The sequence below is a fragment of the Triturus cristatus genome, chromosome 1_1 (assembly GCF_964204655.1).
Source record: "Triturus cristatus chromosome 1_1, aTriCri1.1, whole genome shotgun sequence".
Classification (NCBI taxonomy): Eukaryota; Metazoa; Chordata; class Amphibia; order Caudata; family Salamandridae; genus Triturus; species Triturus cristatus.
The window spans coordinates 105094999-105117665 of NC_140579.1; the positions used below are offsets into that span (position 1 = coordinate 105094999).

A 22667-nucleotide genomic window follows, 5' to 3' on the forward strand; every position below is an offset into this window, starting at 1 on the left:
CCTTTCTCTACTCTCTCGCTATTATCTCTCTCGTCTTAGATCCATCTCTCCCCCCTATTCCTTTCCCTCCCCTCTGCCTCTTGTCTCGGATCCCTTTAGTTCCCCTTGCCTCGCGCACTCTTTACTGTAAATTAATTAATTACACTATTCCTTCAGCGCCCCCACCCCACCCTTCTCTTTCCTTGGTAGACTGGTCTCGCTCACTGTTTCTTATCTATCCACCCCTTCCCTCCTGTCCCCAATCCTCCAACTCAACTCTGTAAAGTTTATGTATCTCCGCTATTACTTATTTTACGGCTCACTCTGCCAATCACAGCCCTCCTCCCGCAGGCGCGAATCAGAAGCCGTCCTGTGCCATACACCTGCCAGCAGGTGAGCCTGGGCGAATAAAGGCGGCTGTGCCCGTCAGTCTTCAAAGGGAGGAGGAGAGGAACTGTCTCAGGACCGTCATCACTGTACCGCACTGCCCCCGCGTGGACCTCACTGCACCGTGCAGCACGCCAGCGCGCGCCACCCGGCACCTCCGCTCGCTCCCCACTCTGCCATCAGTATAGTATATGAAACTCCGTTAACATCAGCTCGCTGAGCAGCCCTCCCTCCACCGACCGCACTGCACCCGCCCTGCCAGCGCGGCAGCAGCCCTGCTCGGTGAAGCCCGCTGCACGGAGCACCATGCTGTTCTGGCACAGCCAGCCCGAACACTACTGGCCCGCCTCTGCCGAGCACTACCAGTGCCCCTCCAGCAGCATCTTCAGGTGAGCGCCCGCGCGCAGGCGCCTTATCGGGCGTCGTAGCTAGATGGGTGCCTGGCACGGCGGTGACTGACGCTGTGTGTGTGGTTGGGGGCGGGGTGCTTCAGGGCCACTTGTTCGCAAGCACAGTGAGGGGGACTAGATCATATGTGAGAATATCGGACCGTGATTCTTGGGCGTCCATGAGATTATGTCTGTCTGTGATTGCTGAACACTTTTGAGATTTCAGTGTGTGCATGCGATTGTTGAATCGTCATGAGATCTGATGTCTGACATGGCATCTATGAGACACATCTCTCTCCATGACTGTGGAAGGTGTTTGATAAACGTCTCTTTTGCTCTCGAATGTTTCTGAGTCTGAGGGATGTTTAACCTAATGCGTCAAAGTGCTTTGTAATGTCTAACCTGCCTACGGAAATGGCATTATTCTGCGTGTTTGCTCCAAATAAACCGAAAGTAATGTCATGTGTCGGAATTTGCAAACACGTACCCCTTTATTCTGCGCGGAAACACGTTAAACATCTTGACCTGTGGTTAATGATCGCACTCAGTATTTTTATAGCGCAGAATGATATGTGAATCAGCTCTAGGCACTTAAAAGAACTTTCATTGTGGGTTTGGTCACCAGCCATGACCAGGTGTATTCTTTAGTAGCGTTAACTCAATGCCCGCAGAGTCCCGGGTAACCGGAACATTTTGGGTTTCAATTCCCGGAGAGGCCATCTCATCTTTTCCTTATTTCGAGGAAGACGAAAGGAGTTCTTTCCTAAGAGCGCCTGTTGATTACATCAGGCAGGACCGGCCTCGGCGCCATACAGCGGTTGTAATGTGGCATTATGTGTATGGTTGCAATAACACACACTTGAGTGTTAATTGCAAGTTATGGACTTGACCATAGAGGGCAGCAGAGAGCTGTACATACCAAGTGGTAAGGTGATTCACTTCCCAAATTTTAGCATCGGTCCTAGAATTCCTACCATGTGAATAATAGATATTGGATAGAGTAACACCAACAGTACATTAGTTCATTATAAGGATGACGCAAGTCACGAGGAGCTCTGTAGCCATATAGTGGAACGAGGCCAAAGTCCGAGTTCTCCTATAAGGTCACAGCCCCTCGACATGTCTGGACACATATCTCTCATCAGTGTGCGTATATGTGTGTGTGTGTGTGAGTGTGTGTGTGTATGTATATATATATATATATATATATATATATATATATATATATATATATATATATATATATATATATATATATATATATATATATATATATAGTACAGTAATTGCATTTATATAGCGCTTACAAGGCAGCGGAGACCTTTTTCGGAGAGTAGCACGCTACTCTGGGACCCATAAAGGATTAGTGTTGAATTAGTATAATGAAATATGAAAGTAATTAAAGTGCTGGAGAGGTTAGTCAGTTATTTGGGTTCGGAAGGATATAAAAGGAAATGACGTTTGTATTTATATAGCGCTTGTTACCCCTGATGGGATGTTGAAGCGCTTTTTTTAATTAATATTTTTTTGGGGGCAGTAGCACGCTACTCCGGAAACCCATAAAGGATTAGTGGTGAATTAGTATGGTGAAATATGAAAGTAATTGAAGTGCTGGATAGGTTAGTCAGTTATTTGGGTTCGGAAGGATAGCGGAAGGATATAAGAGTAAATAACGTTTGTATTTATATAGCGCTTGTTACCCCTGATGGGGTGTTGGAGCACGCTACTCCGGAAACCGGTAAAGGATTAGTGGTGAATTAGTATGGTGAAATATGAAAGTAATTGAAGTGCTGGATAGGTTAGTCAGTTATTTGGGTTCGGAAGGATAGCGGAGGGATAGAAGAGGAAATAACGTTTGTATTTATATAGCGCTTGTTACCCCTGATGGGATGTTGAAGCGCTTTTTTTATTAATATTTTTTTGGGGGCAGTAGCACGCTACTCCGGAAACCCATAAAGGATTAGTGGTGAATTAATATGGTGAAATATGAAAGTAATTTGAGTGGTGGATATTAGTCCGTTATTTGGACTGAGAAGGGTAGCGGAGGGATAAAAGGGAAGAAAGGTTTGCATTCATGGAGCACCTGTTACCCCTGATGGGTGTTGAAGCACTTTTCTGGCGAGTAGGACGCTACTCCGAAACCCATAAAGGATTAGTGTTGAAAATTAGTATAGTGAAGTATGAAAGTAATTTGAGTGGTGGATATGTTATTCAGTTATTTGGATAGAGAAGGGTAGCGGCAGGATAGAAGAGGGAAAGAGGTTTGTATTTATATAGCGCTTGCTGCCCCTGATGGGGTTTGAAGCGCTTTTTTACGTGAGTAGCACGCTACTCTGGGACCCATAAGGATTAGTGTTGAATTAGTATGGTGAAATATGAAGTAATTTGAGTGGTGGATATGTGATCCAGTTCTTTGGATAGAGAAGGGTAGCGGCAGGATAGAAGAGGGAAAGAGGTTTGTATTTATATAGCGCTTGCTACACTTGATGGGGTTTGAGGTGCTTTTTTGGTGAGTAGTACGCTACTCTGGAACCCATAAGGATTAGTGTTGAATTAGTATAGTGAAATGTGAAAGTAATCTGAGTGGTGGATATGTTAGTTATTTGGATTGAGGAGGATTGGGGAGGGGTAGAAAAGGAAAAAGGTTTGCGTTTATATAGCGCTTGTAATCCTGAAGGGGTGTTGAAGCGCTTTATTGGCGAGTAGCACGCTGCTCCAGAACCCATAAAGGATTAGTGTTGAAAATTAGTATAGTGAAATCTGAAAGTAGTTTGAGGGGTGGATAGGTTAGTCAGTTGGATAGAGAAAGGTAGCAGAGGGATAGAAGAGGGAAAAAGGTTTGCATTTATATAATGCTTGCTTACCTCTGATGAGGTGTTGAAGCGCTTTTTTGGCGAGTAGCACGCTACTCTGGGACCCGTAAAGGATTAGTGGTCAATTAGTATAGTGGAATATGGAATTTGAGAAGTGAGCATGTTAGTCTGTTATTTTGATTGAAAAGGATAGTGGAGGTGTTCATGGTGCTTCATCAACTTTTGCCGAATACCTTAGTGTAAAGGACCTCCTGGCTGCCCCCCCAGGGACCTCCTGGATGTCCCCAACCACCTCCTGGCTGACCCCCAACCACCTCATGGCTGCCCCACAACCACCTCCTGGCTGACCCCCAACCACCTCCTGGCTGACCCCCAACCACCTCCTTGCTGCCCCCCACCTAGTTGCTGCCCCCAACCACCACCACCTACTCGCTGCTCCCCACCACCACCTACTCGCTGCCCCCCACCAACCACCAACTCTCGCTGCCCCCCACCAACCACCTCCTCGCTGCCCCAATACAACCCCACTCCTTACATCACCTCCAGGCCCCGAGTACCCACCCTTCCGTCCCCCCCACCGGGGCGCCTCTCCGCCCACACTCACTGGGTCGCCTCATGGCGCCGGACTAGCTCCTCCATGTGCGACCGGAACAAGATGGAAGCAGAAGATACAGCAAAGAAAAACAAATCGAAAGTAAATGTGCGTCCTATGGCAAACCGCTTTCTCCTCTGAACAAATATGTCCCTACCGCTCTCTGTAGTTCTAAGCTTGCACACCCTCTTCTCGTTCCTGACACAAAGGGGCATATTTACAAAGAAGTGACGGAGCGCAGCGATCGCCTTCTTGGCTTAATGCAGTGCTCCACCCCTTCTGAAACGCAGGGTTACACTGCATTTACACAATGCAGCACACATAAACACAGCGAACACAAGGCGAAATAAAGCATTTCTCCTCGTTGCGCCCGGTTAAGACCAGGGTTTGGCGCGTCCCCATATTTACGCTATTCTTGTAAATATGTAGTGTCTAAATCAATGAGTGTTGAGGCGTAACACCCACCACAACACCCATATCCCACCCCTTTCCACTAAGTATAGCATGAAAGGGGACGTTATTTATAAGGAGCGTTGAGTCTGCAAAGTGGCTTAACGCTGCCTTGTAAATAAGGAAAAGCCCACGTCGCCACTACAACGTCCAAAAAAGTGACACACTGGTGGCGATAGGAGCTTGTAAATATACCCTCATAGTTTTGCAAATGCATTTTTTTTTGCTCAATGGCAGGGTCGCTGCCGGCTCTCCTGCACAGAAAATTCCACTGGACACAAGGAGAAAGAGAATGGAGTTTAGGCCGCACCACCCCCCCTCCCCGGATGTCATTTCCGTCAGTGTTCTATCCTGATGTTGACCATCTTGACAGTTGTAATGCTTTGAACATACATGCCAACATTTTAGAAAAGGAAAGTGGGAGATTTCAACAAAATAAACAAGCATTGGCATAGCCAATAGGTCTCACCTTTGGGGCCTTATAAGTGTTTAGGCAGAGCTATTGACTTTGCCAATGTGTTTAAGCTGTGCTGTAGAGAAGTGTGGCTGCTGTGCAGCATGCTGAAAAGTTGTAATAAAAAAGTGTCAGAAGCATTTTTGTTACCTTATATATGACCAAGAAGGCATTATGCAAGAAAGAAAGGGACCCCCTGCAGGGATTACAGAGCTCCTAGGCCAGGGTAAATGACAAATATGAACTTAACTACCTAGGCAGTCAGAAATAATGAACAACTATGCAATATATTAGACATTTTCAATATTGCAGAAGGAAACACAGTGTACATAATATTAGTAAAAAAATTATATATTTAATTTTTAATGTGTGTAGATTGCACAAAAATATATAATGATGCTAAGCAATTCTACTTTGAAATAGATAATTCAACAGATATCAAGCAAAATGGACAATACAATACAGATTAATAAAACAATTCATATGTACAATACAAACGACAACAGATACAAATATAGAGAGGCAAACAGAGTGGCTGAGACTGAGATGTTCTCAACGCGCGTTTCGACGCAGGCAGGGCGTCTTCATCAGGAGAGTCACAATATTTTGTGTTCTATAAATATACAAAATACTCATATGAGCAGACAAAAATATACAATTTTTTTACATTTCTTAAAGACACTGAGATCCTTCACAAATTTGAGTTCTAAAGATAATGAAGTGCTGTCAAAATCACCCTTTAATGGAATATCAAGTGAGAAGGAAGGAACCAAGAAAAAAATGTGAAGAAAGATGGGAAAGGTGCCATAATAACCATCATCATGCCGGTGATAAGTAAACATAAAGCAAAACAAGGATACGGAAAGCAGAAAAATATGGAAGGTCAATATAAAAATTAGCAAGAAGAGAGAAAGAAGAGAATGAAGTAAAGAAACCAACGATTACCCAATGGATGTCAAGATAAATAGCAAACTTACGTAGAAGGTTGTCGTAACAATGGATAAATAAATATGGTCCAACCAGGACCTAATGTCAATAAAGATCCTCCCTATATGTAATGAAAAAAGAGAGGAACAAAGGTTCAAGGTTCATAAACATACTATTATGTGTATGATACAAAAATATATACAGTCAGAGAATGAGAACAAAATGTATAAGAGGAAACAGATGTGTTCCTTAATTGAAGGGATAAAGACGGAAACAATGACCAAAGTAGTAAAAAAACTGCTTACAAATGTAATGAGAATGTCAAAGATGAAATGCCTTGAGGTCCAATTAAGACTCTTGGATTCACAATGAGTTCAGAGTGTTACTGAAAAAACAAACCATCAAAAGTCAATACAAAAAATGGAAAGAATAATGATGTCTAGAAAAATACACGCATGGGTGTAATACCAAACAAGTTGAAAAAATATATATAACCAAAAAGAAATACCTGTAGCTTGGTTCTGGCAGATACAAGGAATAATAAGTGGAGTCAAATCAATGAAGATCGTACGAATGTAACACAACGAAGGCAAGGAGCAGTACTTGAACTCGTAATTAGCATAGACGTAGTTTGATATATTAAGGATGCAGTCACTGTGAAGAAAGAAAACTAAAGTGATTGGAATGTATGTGAAAAAGAAATAAAAAAGAAAAAAAGAGAGAAAATACATGATAGATGTATTAAATGGTAACCTAGGGAATTCTGCAACAACAAAGCCAGAATAACGAAAAAAGGCTATAAATACTGTGAACAGAAATGGATGACAATAACGTAAGCACTACAAATCCAACATAATAGACTAGAGGCTCGTGGAGGATATAATCGGACAGAATGGTATAGCAACGTGAATATAAATGGAAAAGAAGGCATTATGTCCAACAGAACGACCATATTAAACAAGCATTTACAATGCAATGGTCTCGGCATTGGTAAAGTTAGAGCTATTGGCATTGCTCATGACAATATTTTTGTTCATGTTTGTTTTTAAAACATTTAAAGAAACGGCATTATTTACAATGTCAATAGCTTAATCACTCTCAAATGCGAGACCTTTTGCATTTGCACTCACACACAGAGCCCCACAAAGAGCCACCCACACACACGAAGCCACTCACATAAAGCAACCCACACACAGAGACACACACAGAGCCACACACACACACAGCCACACACACACAGAGCCACACACACAGAGCCACACACACAGAGCCACACACACAGTGGCTTCCACAAACCTTCCAGCACCTGTGACGAGATTAGCAATAAATCAGCATTTAACAGTGTTTAAGGCTCGAGAAACGAAGGAGTTAAATGCCAACATCAGAAGGAAATAAAAAGAGAACTTCACCACTAAAGATAAAGCGTGCAGGAGCTGCTGAGGGTGCTGCGTAGGATGGACAGTGGAAATGTACACCACCAGCAGGCACTGGCTGCACGCTTCGATGGGGACTGTAGGGGGAGTGGCTGTTTACCTTCTCAAAACTCACGGCTTCCCAGAGGACTCCTCTAGGGGCGTCTTACTAGTAGTGCATCACTCCTTGTCTCTTCCCGCCCTCTCTCCCATTCAATACCAACTCAAGTCATTCTCAAAATCTACATTACTACTGGGTTGGGATCTCCCCAGCTCGCCAAAACTTGCTCTGTTGCATGTCATGGAGGGGATAGGATATAACATTCACAGACGCCACTTACTGCAGTTAGGCCTTACTTTGGCGAAAAGGGATATAGCAAGGGCATGGAAGGCACCGAGGGCCCCCTCAGTAGACTGGTGGAAAATGGATTGGACTTCTGTATGGGCCTGGAGAAACCCATCTTCATTGCCAGGGGGTGCTCACACAAACACTTTAAGATCTGGAAGAGGTGGGCTGACTATCGTGGACTGCTGCTGGAGCCGGTCTCGGTGGCAAGGGACCCCCAACTGACATGATTCCTCTACCACTGGTAGGATTCAGGGGGGTACGGTGTGGTTTGGAATTCCAATGGATAGACCGTTGTACTATCATAATGGTTCTGCCTAAGCATGGATGTTCAGGGCGATCCGGGGTGGGGGGTGGGGGGGTTGATTTTATTTTTTATTGCTCTTCATTTTCCTGGATCTTAAGATGATAATGGCAAAGTCAGGCTATGCTTTGTGCAGTTGCCTCTGGGGTAGAGCCCTGCTATAAATGTGTAACTTGACAATTAAAATCTGTCAAAAATAAAAAAAGCTACATTACTAGGAAAGGTATTGGAGAAGCAAATTGGGCAATGTGCGATTCCCCGCAAATGATTCCTACGGGATCTTTACCACCACAGGCAGTAAAATAGAGATGGATGCTTCTTGCTGTTCTACAGAAATCCTCACGCCCAGAAAGAGCGAGATGGATCAAAAATAGGAGTAGAACATTCCAGTATCGAAGTTATGCTGGAGCCCATCATTAGTAAAGAGGCAACTAAGGCCACTGTGATACAGGCATGAATGAAGTCACATGCAGCCCCAACCCCCTTTCGAAAAGTGCACCTTCTATAAAACCATGCCGAGATCGCTTATGTGGCAGGGGTGGGTGTGAAAGTAAAGAGACTAAAACGTAGAATATATCACGAATTAGAATCTCACCTCCAGGAAAGCAAAGTTTTTGTCTTGGTTTATTTGGACAGCCAGCACAGGGTTTCCAGGGGCCTGCGTCAGACCTCCAAGGCGCATCTGGGCGTTGAAGAAATCCATCATGGCTTCCTGCAGAGGAGGCAGAAAATGAAGAAGGAAACACAAAATAACACAAACATGATATAGGGTTTATGTGGCACCAACCCGCTGAAATAATATATAGCAAAGAGCAGGCTTAAAATCTAGATGCTCCTACTTGCCTTGGACGATGGCAGCCAACTTATTTTGCTACGAAGGCATTTCAGCCCCACAATTCACTTAAAAAAGAAATGGAAACAACTCTTTGATCTTTGTTTTTATTAAGCGGGAGTCAATTTTATTTGTATACTTTCCATTTTTAAATAAAAATCTAACACCAATTGACCTTTGATCGCTAGCTGCAAAAGAAGCTTATGGTCAAATAAACACATTAGTAAGCCATGTAATTTTGGAATGGGTTATCCTGATGCAGTCAGTCCATTACATGGTTATTTCCAGGTGACCACGAAAAGGAACAACTAACACCCACCCTCACAAGCCACCATGGGCTGGAGAGATGCAAACCAACCCACAACCAGTTTAGAAGCCTAGATCAAAGGGAACCGTCCAGGCAGTCTAGCAGTAACATCATCACCCCCTAAAATTTACTGCACGATTAAATATATACTCTGTTAAATCCTGAATCCCTACGTCCTCTTATTGTGCAGAGGTATTTGCACTCAATTGCCCCGACAGACTGCCTCTTGACCTACTGAAAGTACATTTTCTATGTTATGCACACTATTTACGATCAGAGTTTTTCTGTTTAATCTATCTTGCACAACTTTTAAAGGTGGCGGTAAGACTCCCTCAGTGAATGAAGCCTTGACAATCTAGCCATGGCGGTTTTATTATTTGAACGGCTGCCATTACACAGAAATAGTTTACAGAGAGTTGAGGTGTAAAAGCTGAAAGCAGCTGCGGAGTTGCACAGCTGGATTCCAACAGGTGGCAGCGGGTTCAAACAAAAGGACACAATAATAGAGCTTCAGTGCACCAAGCTTAATTAAAATGCAACAGCTTGGATTCCAAAGAAGATTCCATTTACTCGTGTCTATACCCATCAAATTCTGGGGCAGAAATAATTAATCTGTTCATCTGAAACATGCACCGCTAGAGGAGAGTGAAACACGGACAGAATCCTGGTTGAACTAACTGAACGGCCACAAAACCTGAAATATAAGATACGAGGAGCTGAAAATGGGGGAAAAAGGTAGTTAGTTTTGTGACCAGGTTCCAATGCAATCTTTACTATACACCTACTGCACACAAAGCTTCTCGGTAGGAGAGAACGGAGGACGGCATAGGGAAACCACGGGTACCTCAGTGATTCCGAAGGGGATATTTCCAACGTAGAGTCGGCGGGCCTGCCTGGTCATCTGGCTGCCGACGACGGGCACAGGGGTAGGGGTCACGGCCAGTCCATCTGGGGTCATGGTCGGAAGGAGAGCTGTTCAAAACAAACACTATCCCCGTACCAGAGGTGGATACGATTCGCCGAAGGAAGCAAGACAAGAGAAAACCTGTTATAAAGTAAAAGACTATGGACCAAGAGAAGCAAGTTTTTTTCCAAATATCAAAATGGTTCATACACAAAACATGGGTGTAGCGTGAATACAAAATGAATACCAGAGGATTGCTCCAGTTGCTTGTGTGTATGTCTGTACAGTGTGTATATATACACAGACACTCTACCACCGAGTTGCGGTTTGCTAGGGGAGGGTTTAAGGAGCCCAATTGAACTGCAAATATGCTTCAACGTTACATCCATAGACACATACTAAAGCCCACCAATGACGACATCCAATAGATGCCTAAAGGGAACTAGCTAATTGTGGTAGTGTACATACATGCACGTACATCTATACAACAAGCGATTTGGTATGTTGGTGTGGAATGCATGGCTTTATACTGCATTGGTGTGATGTGTTCAAACCCAGGAGGTGGGACATCCCAGTACTTGCGGATCTTCTTTTTCTTCTCATGCCTGGGAGACCTGCTGTGAACAGGAGAAAGAATAAAGACTTGCAGTGGCTGAGACAGAAATAGCGAAATTTGTGAAAGCACCCAACTATGTCAGGAGCCCGGAATTGGTATGCTAACCTCTTATCAAACGAAGGCTGTATGTGTTCTACAAGGTTATCCCTAGACAAAAATCGATAAGGAGTAAAACGATTGATTAATAAATTTCCCATTGTCAGTCACACAACATACATCACAAAGGAATAAGCAGTCTTTAACAAAGCAATTAAAACGCACAGGTAGAATGCACAAGATTTATGGCAAAGCAAGTATGTGAATGTTTACTGACCAAAAAAAGTATGTAACTGACTTATAAAAGATATGGAAATAAACACGGTGGTCCCGCCCTTTCACTGGTCTAAGCCAACGAACGGCAGCCCCATACCTGCGACGTCTTCGGTCCCGGGAGCCGATACGCTGGTCTCTGCCACGCCTATCCCTATTGCGGCTACGACGCTTTCGATCACGGCTCCTAGAGCGACTATGACTTCGTTTCCTGTGACGGTTCTCCTTGTCACGTTCTATAAAGTGAAAACAATGATTTAGTTTCAAACAAAAAGCAACGTGGGGACTATGAGCAAGATGAGGTAGGTCGGATGAACTTAAGAGGCTCCCATTGGTTTTCCGAATATGTATGCAATATGGTACCCCTTGCACTAAACGCACTTGCTTACATCTGCCTATGAGGTCCAACGCGTGAGTAATCGCCGTGTAATTCTGTCCAAGTTTCTTTCTACCTGCATGAAGACTTATCAATGAATTGTTTTTTTTTATAAATCAGTTTGTAGCGGTCAGTCTAGCTGATGGATCCACCTAATAGGAATTCGGACGTTGCACTTGTAACGCGTTAACGCTATGCTCCCAACTATGTATCATTACAAAATACACGCTTGCACTTTTAAGTAACCTTCGTAGGGTTCTATTATGTGCGAGCTTCTTATTCGGCTAACTCGCCACCCTACGTCCCAATTTTACCCGTTTATGAAGTGGATATATTTTAATCCGTCAGTTAACATTGATCTGTAGAAATAATTATGGCAATACATGCGCTTGTAAATACACTGTTTTGTACTTCGCTGCACTTAGATGGTCGTAATGACCGAAGTTCTCTGACAAACTGCCTTGCATAAAATACGCCAATCAGAGAGCGCACCAGCAACCGTACTGCTTTGCCAGACTAATGTAAAGAGTAGTCGTGCCTTCATCCGGTTTCCACAGTAAACCTCGGTGCTCATCTCAAAACGCAATTTGCCTCAGTGGCATTAAATGCATTATAAACACAACCCAATGTTTTCAGACCACATACCTTCAAGGAACTATCGCTATCCGGTCCACGTAACCGCTCAAACTCGTCGAACTCGGACATGTTGGTTACCCTGATGGTGGTGGTGGTGCCGCTGCCGGGGGCTTCTTTCGACCCCTCCTGCCGTAGCCAAGGAAAGAGAAGACGGGGATCCGAACGATTATCTCCTGCAAAAAAAGAGGCGGTATGAGGGCGAGTCCGCCCGCCCCGCAAATCTTAACAGCCAATCATGTACCGCACTGAAGAAGGCAACCACTGAGGATAAGCTGTAACATTTGCGGCCAATCAAAAACAAAAATTGCGAGCAAAATAAACCAATCAACGGAGCAGTCTTCGCTCCACGCCACTGACGATATGTCCTACGCGCTAGTTACGTAGAGGCAGTCGTGAGGCTATACATACGCACATATAAAAATGTTTAAAATATAAATAGACCTTAATGTCCAGCTTGACAAAATACAACAACAAGCACGCACCTAATGAGAAGATCGCAACCTGGCAATTAACAAATGCGTCCGGACGCCGGGACACCACCGCCTTTCTCCGAGGCACAGCAGAAAATGCCTCGGAAAAGGGGAGTGTACTTTTTGGATTGGGGGGCGTGTTTTGCTGTTGTCTCCTCCCTGAGACTTCTCGCAAAAAACACGCCCCCGATCCGAAAAGGACGGGGCTTCAACGGAGTGACTGGACCTCTTCTCCAGTGGCTGGCCAGCATTTAAGAGGCCAGCCAATGGAAAACAGGAGAGAAGAGGGGCGGGTGCAAGCCCCTCTTCTCAAAGTCACTCAAACTCATTAAATCTCGGAGCGAGACTGCGCAAGCGCAGCCTTTCGCAGCCGAGACCTAAAAATGTATGTACAATAAAAAAATTCCTCAAATTTCTTTTGTTCTAGCAATGCTGGCAACTTGTTTTTGCCTATTCCAATGGTTGTTTGGTAAAGTTTTTTTTTGAGGGGTCATAAACAATTGGAGGTTGAAGGTTGTGGACTGGTACCTGTATTATAACACTAGCAGCGGCCAGACACCAGGGGAGATTCAACAGATGGCAGATTCCGAGGGCAGGCTGAGGTGGTGTTGAGTGATGTTGTGGTGGTCGTGGTGGTGACTGGTGCTGAGACAATGCTGAGGTGATGTTGACTGATACTTAGGTCTTGCTGAGTGATACTGATGGGGTGTTGAGTGAAGTGGTGGTGCTGAGTGATGCTGTGGTGGTGCTGAGTGATGCTGTGGTGGCACTGTGTGATATTGTTGTGGCCCTGAGTGATGCTGTGGTGGCGCTGAATGATGCTGTGGTGGTGTTGAGTGATGCTGTGGTGTTGCTGAGTGATGCTGTGGTGTTGCTGAGTGATGCTGTGGTGGCCTTGAGTGATGTTGTGGTGGCCCTGAGTGATGCTGTGGTGGTGCTGAGTGATGCTATGGTGGCCCTGAGTGATGCTGTGGTTGCGCTGAGTGATGCTGTGGTGGCACAGAGTGATGCTGTGGTAGCACAGAGTGATGCTGTGGTGGCGCAGAGTGATGCTGTTGTGGTGCTGAGTAATATTGTTGTTGCACCGAGTGATGCTGTGGTGGTCCTGAGTGATGCTGTGGTGCTGCTGTGTGATGCTGTGGTTGTGCTGACTGATGCTGTGGTGGCGCTGAGTGATGCTGTGGTAGCCCTGAGTGATGCTGTGGTGGCCCAAGTGATGCTGTGGTGACCCTGAGTGATGCTGTGGTGGTGCTCAGTGATGCTGTCGTGGCGCTGACTGATGCTGTGGTGGCGCTGAGTGATATTGTTGTGGCCCTGAGTGATGCTGTGGTGGTGCTGAGTGATGCTGTGGTGGTGTTGAGTGATGCTGTGGTAGCCCTGAGTGATGCTGTGGTGGCCCGAGTGATGCTGTGGTGGCCCTGAGTGATGCTGTGGTGGTGCTGAGTGATGCTGTGGTGGTGCTGAATGATGCTGTGGTAGCGCTGATTGATATTGGTGTGGCCCTGAGTGATGCTGTGATGGTGCTGAGTGATGCTGTGATGGTGTTGAGTGATGCTGTGTTGGCCCTGAGTGATGCTGTGGTGTCGCTGAGTGATGCTGTGGTGGCGCTGAGTGTTGCTGTGGTGGACTTAAGTGATGCTGTGGTGACCCTGAGTGATGGTGTGGTGGCCCTGAGTGATATTGTTGTGGCCCTGGGTGATGCTGTGGTGGTGCTGACTAATGCTGTGGTGGTGCTGAGTGATGCTGTGGTAGCCCCGGGTGATGCTGGGGTGACCCTGAGTGATGCTTAGGTGGTGCTGAGTGATGCTGTGGTGGTGCTGACTGATGCTGTGGTGGCACAGAGTGATATTGTTGTTGCCCTGAGTGATGCTGTGGTGGTGCTGAGTGATTTTGTTGTGGTGCTGAGTAATATTGTTATGGTGCTGAGTGATATTGTTGTGGCCCTGAGTGATGCTGTGGTGGTGCTGAGTGATATTGTTGTGGTGCTGAGTGATGTTGTTGCGCCGAGTCATGCTGTGGTGGTGCTGAGTGATGCTGTGGTGGTGCTGAGTGATGCTGTGGTGGTGCTGAGTGATGCTGTGGTGATGCTGAGTGATGCTGTGGTGACCCTGAGTGATGCTATGGTGGTGCTGAGTGATGCTGTGGTGGGCCTGAGTGATGCTGTGGTGGTGCTGAGTGATGCTGTGGTGGGCCTGAGTGATGCTGTGGTGGTGCTGACTGATGCTGTGGTGGCCCTGAGTGATGCTGTGGTGACCCTGAGTGATGCTGTGGTGGTGCTGAGTGATGCTGTGGTGGTGTTGAGTGATGTTGTTTTGGCCGTGAGTGATGCTTTGATGGTGATTACTGATGCTGTGGTGTTGCTGAGTGATGCTGTGGTGTCGCTGAGTGATGCTGTGGTGGCGCTGAGTGTTGCTGTGGTGGACTTAAGTGATGCTGTGGTGACCCTGAGTGATATTGTTGTGGCCCTGAGTGATGCTGTGGTGTCGCTGAGTGATGCTGTGGTGGCCCTGAGTGATGCTGTGGTGGTGCTGACTAATGCTGTGGTGGTGCTGAGTGATGCTGTGGTAGCCCCGGGTGATGCTGGGGTGGCCCTGAGTGATGCTTAGGTGGTGCTGAGTGATGCTCTGGTGGTGCTGACTGATGCTGTGGTGGCGCTGAGTGATATTGTTGTGCCCTGAGTGATGCTGTGGTGGTGCTGAGTGATGCTGTGGTGGTGCTGAGTGATGCTGTGGTGGTGCTGAGTGATGCTGTGGTGGTGCTGAGTGATGCTGTGGTGACCCTGAGTGATACTGTGGTGATGCTGAGTGATGCTGTGGTGGGCCTGAGTGATGCTGTGTTGGTGCTGACTGTGAGAAGTTGGCCTGGCATATGCTGTCTACTAGTTATAGGGGACACCTTTCACCAGTCCAATTCGACTCTTAAGGTGATAGGTTCAAAGACAACCTTTAAAGAAAGCTATCCTAGTGGTAGCTGTGGAGAGCAGGCTTCAGGCTAAGTCTTGAAGGAGTATTAAGCTTATTGTTTTACCATGGATAACCTCTTGAATGACCAAATGAAAGAGTAGTCCACACAGGTATATATTCAAAATATATATATTTATTCTAAGGACAAATCCCACGAGTCTCTTGTGAGGCTGGAGGTAAAGATACAATTCAATAAAGCATTTAAACAACAATAAATAGCACTGGAATCACAGGGCTCCAGGGGGGGACCAAACCATATATTAAACAAGCATTGGCATAGCCAACAGGTCTCGCCTTTGGGACCTTATAAGTGTTTAGATAGGCAAACTTTGCACATTATCCCCCACTTATTTGCAATGCAATCGGTCTAGCTTTTGGGACCTTATAAGTATTTAGCCATGCAGCAGGCTAATATTTGTCGGGATCCTGAATGAGTCAGTTTTATTCAGACCTGTAAACATCACCTTATGTTTAGCCTTAGCCTGTCTCCTACGACTCTCCCCACTTTAGCCTCTTTTAATGATGCTCATAATTAGCTTTTTTCCAGCAGTTGTGGCTTCTTGCTTAGGTCAACATAATTCTCTTTGTTCAAGTTTTAACACTGTAAATTTGTAAAGGAGAATGTGAGCTGCACGTAGCTGCAGCAACTTTCCTGTTACTGTGCTCTGAATGCAGGCGTATTAACAGCATGTCACCTTGGTGAAAAGCAGTGATCATACAAAGGAGTTAGAGAAACATTTAGCATCTAACAGACCAAACAAAACAAATGGCAATGGCAATAGGCCTGACTTTAATGGAATGTAATAGGGTAATGCGAAGCATTGCAAGTAGATAGCATGGGAATGAACATGTATTTGTGTGGTAGCAAAGAACAGTAGCAAAGAACAGTAGAATGATATCAGTGTAGGTTAAAAGGTAAAATGATAGTTGCACGGGCTAGCCAGACCTAAAATTCCATGCCCTCCTTCCATATGTGCAGTGGCCAGAGACAAACACCATCATTTATCTAGAAATCTAAAACACTTTAATAGTATTACAATGTCATGTTTGTGCCTTTGATAAATAAACAAAATAATCATAGCTGGGTGGAGAGGAGAGCAAGCACTTTTCTTTGGAAGCACACTACTTCTGCCCAATCAAACCATGCACTCCCGGCTCCCAACATATAGGCGGGCCCAAAGCACTTACTGGTGATTCTCACGTAATTGTCTGGCGACAGCTTCGCTATCAAGCCAAATCATAAAAACTGCCGATACATGCTCTCCCCTTTTTTGGGGGGGGAAATTAGGGGGGGGTCGAACTGTTGTCACTCCACTGCCTGTGCTGCACACAACAGCTCCATAGAGGGCTGGCATGCTGCATGTGTGGCTGTGTCTCCAAATGAAATACCTTCTTGTGCGATTCTAATGTACACAGACAAAAAGTTGATACCACTGCAAAGACCAGATGATTATCCATTGTCTGAGGGCAAAAATGTGAATGACACTGACAAGCATTGGCAAAACCAATAAGTTGGGTATTGGCCTCTAGACTTTTGGCTTTGTCAGTGTTTCTTTTGTCACGATTTTTGCAAAACGTTATTGTTGAGGAAGCTGCTGGGCTCTTGTGTAGCAAAAAAAATGTTTCATACTTTTTTGGTCTCAAAATCACACATTGCCTTTGTAGTCCCAGAATGCCATCACTCACAGTGTAGTTAGCCGATGGCTGAAGTGGGCAAATCCACAGCCTAATACTGTAGTGGACAGAAGAAAGTGTGTGTCACAAAAGCAGACCAAAGCATAAAGTAGACTGGCTGAAAACCATTATAAGTGTATTAAATGTATAATTTTTAATAAAATCGAAAGGTCTTGGCTAACACCAGACACAACTGAGCACTGGCAAAGCCAATGCAACTGGCCTTGGCAAGCCGGTGATTTTTTTAATGTATTTTTCTTTGAATATATGCAATAGACATTAAAACTGTAAAGGCAATAAAACGTCAAATTGTCTATAGGTGGCATGCATATGTTTGCAATTAAAAAGTCAGTAAAAATGACATCACAATACATAAAATAAACAGGAATGATAGCAGAAATTAATGCAGAGAATGGCCTATCAGCCCTGGCACTTAAGCAGGCATATTTCCAAGTAGAGGTGGACAAGTGGAAACGGAAAAGTCCATCACTCACAGTGAACAGAGCCAATGACAGAAGTGGCTGACCCACTGCCCTGTACTGTAGTGTAGGCTGTGATGCGTGGAATTAAACTATGACTGACACCTGGACTAATGGCTGAGAAGGGTTAGCCAAAAGCTAATCTGTGTATATGCATATGTATGGTTTTTTTTTTTGGGTGGGGGTAGAGGGGACATGAGACTGGAATGTTGCTAATGGGATCTATAGGTCAGTCCTAAAAAGCTAACGGTTGGAGGTGACCGACTACTACTCTGCTTTGACTATAAGCATAACCACAATGTGAGTGAAACTTTCAACAAAACATTGGCTATAGGGGACTACCTAAACCCCCCTGTCTATGTACTGGTTTGTTTTTGGTGTTTTTTATTTATTACAAAAGATAAAGACAAACCCAATAACTGATTAAGTGTGTGGAACTTGGGGACAGTGGAACTACTCAAAAAACCATCTGGTCACACAGAGGTGCGATTCTGACCTGGATGCACACACCTCTTCCAAGACTACACTCACTCACACAGCCTGTACATTTACACATACCCACTGACAGTGGCCAGGCGCACACACGTACACATAGTGCACAGGACAACATAGCAGCCATGCTGTCCCACTTCCCGTGCGACACCTTCATCCTCTCCTGACCTTTTACCAAACAGTTAGAACATCTAGGTCTACATATATAATGGAAAGCATAAACTACCAACTATGAGTGCCAGCATGCAGAGTTCGGTTCTGAGAAATATCAGGACTAGGTGTCACACGTTAAGTGCACACTTGACAACTCTGGAGAGAGCACAAAGACCGCTGACACACTCCCACACACATAATAACATGGTTAACAGGGCACCACTTCTTTCCTCCCTGCGACATTACACAGACATTAGCACACATAGCCATCACATCAAGATGCCCACAGGTAAGCATTTTGGGAGCAAAATCAATTTACAAAAAAAATGAAAACCCCAGTACTGGCATGGTAATATCACGTACAGCTTGTGCATATTGTTCACCTCCCCGAAACACTAGTCTGAATTCAGTTATCAACAAGTACTTTCTAAACGAGACTTGGATTTAAAAGACTTAACGATGACAAAATGACAATAGAAGTAGAGCCACATAAGGATCAATACCTGCACTGGGAGAGTCCGGTGCACGGTACAGCTCCGGAACAGTGTCGCCGCCCTGTCCGCAACAAGCCCTCCCACTTCTAGAACCAGAAAACAAGCGCGAATACTAGCAAAAAAAGTCCAAAACAAACCCAGCCCCCAAATAAATAACAAGGCTTCAATGGCTGGACAAGAAACGAAAAATTCTCCTGAAGGAAGCATTGTTAAAATACGTTTAGCGTGTTTTAAAACCAAAACTAATAATTATTGGTTGAGAAATAGTAGAAAAACAGTAAAGAAAGTTAAATATAGAAATGTAAAATGTGTGCGTTAAGGACTTGAAGTCAACCTTTTATTCTGACACGATTCTTCTTTTTTTAAAGACAATTATTCTTATTTAACGTTTTTATTTGTAGTTTGATACACGTTTTCTAAATTGCATACGTATGTAAGTATTTTTTAAATAAATATAGGCTATGGTCCGACAGGATAGAGAGAAGCACCCCATTATAAGATGGACACAGCCGTTTCCTTGTCTGGTGCGGCTTGTTTCGATGAGTTCAGTGGAGCTAGAGGGAAGCGCAAGATCTGATAGGTGCATCTATTGGATAGTACTTATAAACCAGCAGCAAAAGAAAGTGATCGCGATCGCGATCAAAGCGAAAGTGATCGCTTGGACGGGAGCGCTGCGTGTGGCAACTGCAAGCACGTGAGTGGTGCGCGCGCAGCAGTGATTGGCGGCTGCGCGCGTGCACGCTCACGTGCACTGTAGCTTTAGGCCACGGCAGCACTTTGAAAAGCCCAGTTATAAAATGTCTCTTCGAGCCTTTGGCTCGCGAGACCTAAAAAGTGGTATAAGAACCATGACAGTTCTGCAGACAGTGCCTAGGGCACTTAGGGTCGCTGGCCCCTTACGAAACAACCCAAGGTAGTGAGGAAGGGTACCCACGGGAGACGGGTGCAGTGTTTAAACTACAGTCGGGATCTCAATTAAACCCTATGGCAAATGTCGCGGTTGGAAATTACAAGAATCTGGACACTTCTAGCAGGAGTTCAAGTTCAGGAGCTTAGAGTTAAGCTTATGGAGGGCCCACACCCATGACAGTACCGAGGTACCACTGTTACCTGCCCCAGGGAAGCCGGGTGCATAGGTCGTTTTCGATGTCGGGTCGCAATCTCATTTTCAATGGAAAAAGGTGAAGAACTGCTGCTGGCGTGAAGCGTCGTCGATGTCGTGCAGATTGAAAATGTAGATCTTGAAGGAAAGGACCTGAAAGCAGAGGGGACAGAGTCTGGGTCACTAGCCAGTGACCAGGGAGCTCAGGAGAAAGAGCCCTTCAATGTCGGGTGTTTTCAGCTTGAAGACGGGTAGCTTGGATCAGCAGCCACGGGGTCCAGGAGGCTTGGAGGAAGGCCAGCTTCTAGAGGGCGACTGTCCCACAAAGGATGAAGGCCGCTGTGGTATTAGTGTCCGGATTGGATCCACTAAGCCTTGGCAACCGCAACCCACGCAATGATCGCAAAACAGCTACGGTGCAGACCCACGAAGTCTGAGCAAGGTCTCCAGCAAGGAGACTGTAGAGCAGGCCTGGAGCAACCAAGGGAGCCCTTTAAAGTAAAGATTGACCTCTGCTAGGGCCCACCAGTCGAGAGACAAGGGACCACAGGAGGCGGCAATTTGGAGTGCGTAAAGATGAGCCCACGGGTCGCCTTAGCAGGCTGGAGCATTGTCCTTTGGCACAAGTAATGCTGAGAGGTTGGCTCAATGATGGGCCAAAGCACAACATCCCCACTGGTCGGGGTCATGTGCTGTGCAAGAGGTGGCTGGTGTCCTGGGGTATTGGGGATCTCGGCACCCACGGGGTCCACGGTGCTGAGTTTTGCTGTGCACACTCACTGGCCTCTGAGATGCTTGGAAACCCACCTCAGGGTAGGCAGAAGTCTTCGATGTCCATAGGAGCAGCGGAGTTTCAACCGGGTCACTTGCAGTGTTTCAGGTGCCTGCCAAGCAGGGAGGTAACTCCTTTACCCCAAGGGAGATTTCTTCATTCAGCTGTGCGGCAGCAAGTCGAAGGTTTAAGTCTTTGAAGTCCAAGATTAATCTGAGGCTCTGGGGACCCTGCACCGACCTTTATCCAGAGATTAGGGGCGTGTCGGAATCAGAGCCCACCATTGAGAGTGCAGGCGGGAACGGGTGGCTACCCCCTCTCCCTTTTGTGTGTTTTCCTGTCTGGGCAGGGGACAGAATGCCCCTGAACCGGTTTGAGGCGGTGTATGCAGAAGTAGGCACTGGAGAAGCCTACGTGCAAGTTTGAAAGACATCCTATGGTGCACCCACCCAGTTCCAATCCACATAGTCTGTCTGGGGAGGTGGGAACACCTCCCTGCATCAAGATCCCTGTTGTCCAGCTGCCATGGCTGGAGTTCTGCCCAGCAACAGGCAGCCAGAGTCGTGTGGGAGGCGGGTAGCATCCATTTTGTACTACGTGTGCACTTTTAAATTAGTGTCTAAAATCTGCCGCTTTTACCATATCACCCCTCTAGCAGGGGGGAATCATGCCCTCGCTCCCATAGCTGGATTGGGGGTATGATTCCAAGATGTTTGACACCAAACATGACATGGTTCTGTGCAGCCACTCTCAAGTTATCACGCTATCGCGATTACTTATAATGCGGTTAAGAGTATATGGTATGGCTGCACTACAAACAACCCAGTAATAGTTTTAATGAAGGTTGCAGAGGGGCCCTACTCAGGTAGGGGTTCCCCCTCACACGTATCTCAGTACCCTGCCTTGTAGGATTACCAAGGCCTGCCTTAGGGGTGACCTATGAGGATATATGTGTTGTATTTAAGTGGGATACAGGATACCTATATCCCTGTAAGGGGTGCAAGCACCACCTTACCCAGACTACAGTAGTGGTCTGGTGGTGTCAGTTTGTATGGCTGTCCCAGGGGTGGCACAATAAGTGCTGCAGCCCCTGGTAGGCCTCTGAGGGACCGATGCCCTGGGTACCTAGGGTACCATCTACAAGGGGCTTATAGGGTGTCCTCAGTATCCAATTGGTATGTACCTAGGGTACTCACATTCGTTTAGAGAGGAAGCAGATAGGCTGGGGTCCTGGATAGCAGGGCCACAGCCTGGCTAGAGTCAGAAAACAGTCAAAACATCAGCAAAAAGTTGGGGGCAACTATGCAGTCGAGGCCACTCTCCTACACTGACTGATGCTGTGGTGGTGCTGACTGATGCTGTGGTAGCCCTGAGTGATGCTGTGGTGGTGCTGAGTGATGCTGTGGTGGTGCCGAGTGATGCTGTGGTGGTGCTGAGTGATGCTGTGGTGGTGTTGAGTGATGCTGTTTTGGCCGTGAGTGATGCTTTGGTGGTGATTACTGATGCTGTGGTGTTGCTGAGTGATGCTGTGGTGGGCCTGAGTGATGCTGTGGTGGTGCTGAGTGATTTTGTTGTGGTGCTGAGTGATATTGTTGTGGCCCTGAGTGATGCTGTGGTGGTGCTGAGTGATGCTGTTGTGATGCTGAGTGATATTGTTGTGGTGCTGAGTGATGTTGTTGCGCCCAGTGATGCTGTGGTGATCCTGAGTGATGCTGTTGTGGTGCGGAGTGATGCTGTGGTGGCCCTGATAGGGTGTCCTCAGTATCCAATTGGTATGTACCTAGGGTACTCACATTCGTTTAGAGAGGAAGCAGCTACTCGTTGGAGAAGCCTGATGTAGACACTGAGACCTATGCCTAAATGGAAACTTGTAAATGGCTCCAGGAGCTGGTTCTCCCTTGGACTTAGAAAGGGGATGGGTGCACGAGGGCTGGGCTCACCGGCTCTCCCTTCGTCATTACAGGGTCCTGCAGGGGCATCGGTTTGTAGACAGCAAGGCAGAATTGGTACTGACGTTCTTCTAAGTGAAGAAGTT

The 22667-nt window shown here is 46.0% G+C and overlaps 1 protein-coding gene and 1 long non-coding RNA gene across 3 annotated transcripts in view; one reads left to right on the plus strand and one right to left on the minus strand.

Moving 5' to 3' along the window:
- Positions 1-407: 407 nt before the first annotated feature.
- Positions 408-22667, plus strand: part of LOC146869657 (transcription factor CP2-like protein 1) — a 126164-nt gene continuing 103904 nt past the window's right edge. Inside the window, exon 1 of one of the 2 annotated variants that reach the window (XM_085609526.1) lies at positions 408-755. In XM_085609526.1, the coding sequence (XP_085465652.1) occupies positions 673-755 (83 nt within the window). In that variant the 5' untranslated portion in view covers positions 408-672. The remainder of the gene's footprint in view (positions 756-22667) is intronic. The other variant, XM_085609538.1, reaches the window with a different exon arrangement.
- Positions 10606-11178, minus strand: LOC146869658 (uncharacterized). Its single transcript, XR_014981456.1, has 3 exons — positions 11122-11178; positions 10818-10859; positions 10606-10713 (listed from the first exon to the last, which is right to left on the minus strand). It is a non-coding gene; the product is annotated as an uncharacterized LOC146869658 (long non-coding RNA).